Here is a 5,517-nt window from a genome sequence, read left to right on the forward strand (position 1 = left end):
CAGAGCCGTGCTTGAAATGAAGGCACCGGCAAGCAAAAAAGAGATCCAACAGTTGACTGGAAGGCTAGCTTCCCTCACTAGGTTTTTACCTCGGTCTACGGAAACGACACTACCTTTTTTCAAACTGTTACGAAAGGAGGTGCAATGTGGGTGGATCTCGGAATGTGAGGCAGCATTCCAAGAAATTAAAAAGTAGCTGGCATCACCACCAGTCTTATCTAGTCCAAGAGAAGGGGAGCCATTGATAATATATCTTTCTGTGGGAGATGTTGCTGTTAGCTTGGTCCTGGTTCAAGAAAATGAAGAGGGGCAACAACCGATTTACTTCGTAAGTCGGCTCTTGCAGGGAGCAGAGCTTCGTTATCAGAAGTTAGAAAAGGTGGCTTTCGCCTTGCTAATCTCGGCTAGAAGACTTAGAGCATATTTTCAAGGACACCGGATTGTAGTCAGGTCAGACTTGCCAATTCGGCAAATTTTGCATAAGCCCGACTTAGCAGGAAGAATGATGGCTTGGGCTGTGCAATTATCAGAATTTGACGTAGTTTTCGAAAGCCAAAAAGCAATCAAGTCTCAAGTACTGGCAGATTTTGTCAGAGAGCTTACTTCAATCCAAAAAGAGAGCTCAACAAACTTAGACACCTGGAAAATCTACGTGGATGGGTCCTCAAACTCCAAAGGTAGCGGGGCCGGGGTAATTATTGAGAACCCGGAAGGGGTTTCGGTTGAATACTCCATGCAAATGAACTTTGAAACATCAAACAACCAGGCAAAATATGAAGCATTCATAGCCGGGCTTCAACAGGCCAAAGAACTCGGAGCAAGGAGACTGCAAATCTATAGTGATTCGCAACTGGTCACCTCCCAGATTGTAGGAAGCTACCAATCTAAAGGACCATTGTTAGCAAAATACTTGGATTCCGCAAGGCAGTTAATAACGAAGTTTGGAAAAGTAGAAGTCAACCATATTCCCAGAAATGAAAATAGCAGGGCTGATATATTGTCAAAGCTGGCAAGCACTAAAGGTTGGGGAAACCACAGGACAGTGGTTGAGCAGAATATCCCAGAACCTACATGCGTCATGCAGATAACCGAAGGCAAAGATTGGCGTAGTACCATCATTGATTACATAAAAAATGGGACGCTACCCCCCAAAAGGAGGAAGCCCGGAAGCTAGTTAAGGATGCAGCATTATACACAATGGTAGAAGGGCAACTTTACAAAAAAGGAGCCTATTTACCCTTGAAAAAGTGTCTAAGCTCGGATAGGGCGAAATACGTCCTGTCTGAAATCCATGAGAGGATCAATGGCCAGCACGTTGGAGGCAAGGCACTAGCCCGAAAAGCTCTCAGGGTAGGCTATTTCTGGCCATCTATGAGTCATGACGCGAAGGAACATATGCAGAAATGCGATCAATGCCAGAAGCACGGTAAGAACCTGTTGGTACCACCAGAAGAGTTAAGTTTGATCACGGCTCCATGGCCGTTCTTTAAATGAGGGATGGACCTCTTGGGTCCATTCGCTGCGGCTGAAGGACAGTTAAAATGGTTAATAGTGGCTGTTGATTACTTTACTAAATGGATAGAAGTAGAGCCAGTGGCAACAATTACCACGGCAAGGGTGCAGCGTTTCTTCGAGAGGAACTTGATCTGCAGGTTTGGGATCCCAGCCGAGGTGGTTATCGACAATGGGACCCAATTCACAAGCAAAACTTTCCAAGAATTAATGGCAAATCTTCACATCTGCATCGTTTTGCGTCTGTAGAACATCCTCAATCTAACGGTCAAGCCGAGGCGGCAAATCAGGTCATTATAGCCGAGTTACGCAAAAGAATGGAACAATGCGCCAAGGGGAAGTGGGTAGAAGAATTATGGTATGTACTATGGGGGTACAGAACCACGGTGCAAACTTCTACCGGAGAAAGCCCGTTCAGGTTAACTTACGGTGCCGAGGCCATGATCCTGGTGGAACTAGGAGAACCGTCATGGCGAAGGGTCCAAGCTTTGTCACAAAACGAAAAAGAAAAAAATATCAAAATAGCTGTGGAGCTGGATTTGATAGATGAAGCTCGGGTCACTGCTCATTGCAAAAATGTTGCGGCAAAGCAGCTTGTGGTAAACCGATTCAACAAAAAGGTAAAGCCGCGGTCATTTGCTGTGGGAGAGCTGGTTCTTCGAAGGGCAGATATCAGAGGACTAAACACAACTGAAGGAAAATTGGCTCCGAGATGGGAAGGACCATACAAAATTAAAGCCAAATTATCAAAAAGAGCTTATGTGTTGGAAACCCCACAGGGAAAGCAGGTCAGAAGAACTTGGAATGCAGACAAGTTGAAGAAATATTTCAGTTGAAAAGTTCTTGCTCATAAATTGTAGTTCAAATTTCAAGTTCAATAAATTGAATAAATCAAGTATATTTTTCAGAAGTTCATTTCCAGAATAAATCCGAGGTATTTGAACCCTCTTCCCTAAGAGCAAGACGAAGTTCTAGCCTGGCCAGTAATGTCGAGGCATTTGAACTCTCTTGCCTACGGGCAAGACAGAGTTCTAGCATGGCAAATAATGTCGAGGTATTTGAACCCTCTTGCCTAAGGGCAAGACAGAGCTCTAGCCCGACAAATAACGTCGAGGTATTTGAACCTTTTTGCCTAAGGGCAAGACAAAGATCTAGCCCGGCCAGTAATGTCGAGGTATTTGAACTCTCTTGTCTATGGGCAAGACAGAGTTCTAGCCCGGCAAATAACGTCGAGGTATTTGAACCCTCTTGCCTAAGTGCAAGACGGAGTTCTAGCCCGACCAGTAACGTCGAGGTATTTGAACCCTCTTGCCTAAGGGCAACATTGGAGTTCTAGCCCAGCACCAACGTCGAGGTATTTAAACCCACTTGCCTAAGGGCAACATTGGAGTTCTAGCCCGGCTACTAACGTCGAGGTATTTGAACCTTCTTGTCTACGGGCAAGACTAAGTTCTAACCCGATCAATAACGTCGAGGTATTTAAACCCTCTTGCCTAAGGGAAAGATTGGAGTTCTAGCCCGACAATAAACATGGGGAATTTAGAACCGTCTAAGCCTAAGGGCAAACTATGAGTATATGTCAAATTGAAAGCATTGCAACCAACCTTGCCAAAATGAGCAAGGGCGGCGTGCTATCCTAGCGAGTTTAGGCGGGAAATTAGGGGGACGCCCTTAATTCCCTAACGTCCTTAAAAAAAGAAGCTAGTCAAACAATAAATACCAAAGTACATCAACAAGGGCACAAAGCCAAATTCCCATTAGCAATTAAAGGAGTCTAAAAGCAGGAAGGGTTCTTAAAGTAATCAGAAAGCTAAAACGCAGCAAATTACAAAGTAAACCGGCATTCCGGCTCTTCACTCTGGAAAATCATTATGCATTATTTCCCGCATCTCGGCCTCGAACTCGACGCCAGCTGCCTCTATCCCCGAAGTAATCCCAGCGGCTTCTACCCCCGAAGTGATCCCAGCTTGAGAGGTGCTACTTTCTGGCATGTTCTGATTAGCTGAAGGAGGGGGGAAATAAACCCCACCACGAACGTAACCAAAGCAGTCCAGCTGATCGAGCTTCAAGGGAAATTCAGGATTCAAATACCTTACCTGGTTAACACCATTTTTAAAGGCACTTATGGCGGCCTTTTCGAGAGCAGATCGGTTAAAGTCATAAGCAGTTTGCAAATTTTGAAGATCCAACTTCAACTTGTCATTCTCCGCAAACAAACCGGCAACCTTTGAATCCTTCTCTTTCAGAGCGTCTGATTGTTCTTTGAAACAATTTACAATGCTATCTTTATCAGCAGTCACATTGAGGGAGTCAGAAATAAACTTCAGGTCTGCCTGTGAGTTCTCCAAAGAAGTCTTCAATTCAGCAGCATTGTTGGTTAACTTCTCATTGTCAAGAACAGCCTGGCTATGCCTCATCCGGAGCTCGCCAAGCTCCTCCACAGCTTCGGCGTGTTTTTCCAGCAGCAAGGAATATGGTTTCACTAACGAAGCAGTCTTGAAAGTATACAATTCTGCCTTCTGGAGCTCTTCCATCTCGACTCTCGAGATAAGTCTGAAGCCAGAAAACGCAGGAGGAGGACGGACAACACCCCAGAGCTCGGCAGTTACCCCTGAGTCCCATAACGCTCCCCTCCTAAGTCCAGCTGGGAGATCGGCTGGAGCAGGGGTACCCCAAGGAGGAGTGATCACGGCATGTGTGCCACCCCCACTAGCCGATATCGGTGAAGCTAGGTTTGCATCAGTTTCCATATTCTTGCAGTCATCAGTGAGATCCAGAATGGAGACTCCAGAATTGAATGCCGGGGTGGAAGTAGCCGCAACCGGGCGGATCCTCCTTGGTCTTTTTGAAGGAGGTGGTAATGGGGCAGAAGTTTGACCCGTCAATGACAAAATATAATCCGGCCCCGGTCCTTCTTCCTCCAGGTCAAAATTCATGTCGGAACCTGCTAAAAAAAACCAAAGTTAAAATAGTGGTAAGAAAATAGCAAAGCAACAAGAAGTTAATTAGCATAAGGCATACTGGGGGGCTCCGAATTGGAATGCGGTTTAGCTACCAAAGAAGCTGCACTCAGATGACCTTGGGAACGCACATGGTCCAACAAAGTCTTACAATTGGTTTTATCCTCTAATGATAGCCTCAGTTTGAAGTCGGCTGGTTTGCGGAGATGATGCTCTTGTGACCAATAGAGGGGAAAGGCGGGCTCCCCGCTATCACCAATAAACCATGGCTTTTTCTCAACCTCGGCCACCACTTTGAAGAAATAAGCTTTGAAGTCTTTGAAAGACTCACTATACACGAAAAATAGCCTTCTAGGCGGCTTGCAAGCTCGGCTTCGAATACTCGTCCATCCCTTATGTTCAGGAGGCTCCGAACCAGTGCGTGGGGTATAAATATTGAAAAAGATACATGAACAGAGGAACAATGCACGACAGAGATAAGGAGGCGCACAGTTGTTCAAACGCAACAATATAAGCCCAACCGTTGGGGTTAATCTGGGTTGAGGCAAGTAGTAGGTGGTTCAAGAGCTGCATCTTAAAGGGAGAAAAGGGAAATCGAATCCCAATCTTCGTCACGAGATCACGATAGAAGAAGAAGGAGAAGGGCTCTTCAGGGTTCAGCCCTGAACAAACGGGTTCATCATCGGCAGGAACGAACATGTTAAAATCAACCGGGTTTCCGATTGGAAGTCCAAACACTTCCTCGGTAGACATCTAGGATGCAAAGCTCAACACCTCCTCTGTAACCCAGGGATATTGGGTGCGAAGATTATCAGTAACATGTGCAGAACCTTTCTCAGCCGGATTCGCCTTGGCCTCCTGACCTCGGCTGGTGGAGGTAGTATCCACATTTAACTCTGTAGAATGGGACTCCATAAATACCTAGAACAGTAAAATGGGAGGATTAAAAGGCAAGAAAAGCACGTAACAAAGATACGTACCCAAATTAAACAGACTAGAGTCGGAAGAGCTGGAGTCATCAGAGCCGACAACACGAGAAGGGGTG

General features: G+C 45.7%; 1 protein-coding gene across 1 annotated transcript; it reads left to right on the forward strand.

Annotated features, from left to right (window-relative positions):
- The first annotated feature begins 505 nt into the window (after positions 1-505).
- Positions 506-1,174, forward strand: LOC133302666 (uncharacterized). The gene has a single exon (XM_061502482.1). It carries the CDS (start codon positions 506-508, stop codon positions 1,172-1,174), a length of 669 nt encoding a protein of 222 aa, XP_061358466.1.
- Positions 1,175-5,517: the final 4,343 nt, after the last annotated feature.

Source organism: Gastrolobium bilobum, unplaced genomic scaffold, assembly GCF_033153095.1.
Source record: "Gastrolobium bilobum isolate Gb01-03AN ecotype WA unplaced genomic scaffold, APGP_CSIRO_Gbil_v1 utg94774, whole genome shotgun sequence".
Lineage (NCBI taxonomy): Eukaryota > Viridiplantae > Streptophyta > Magnoliopsida > Fabales > Fabaceae > Gastrolobium > Gastrolobium bilobum.

Coding starts and splice junctions, on each gene's coding strand:
- LOC133302666 (XM_061502482.1), top strand. CDS start 506: ATGGCTTGGGCTGTGCAATTATCAGAATTTGACGTAGTTTTCGAAAGC.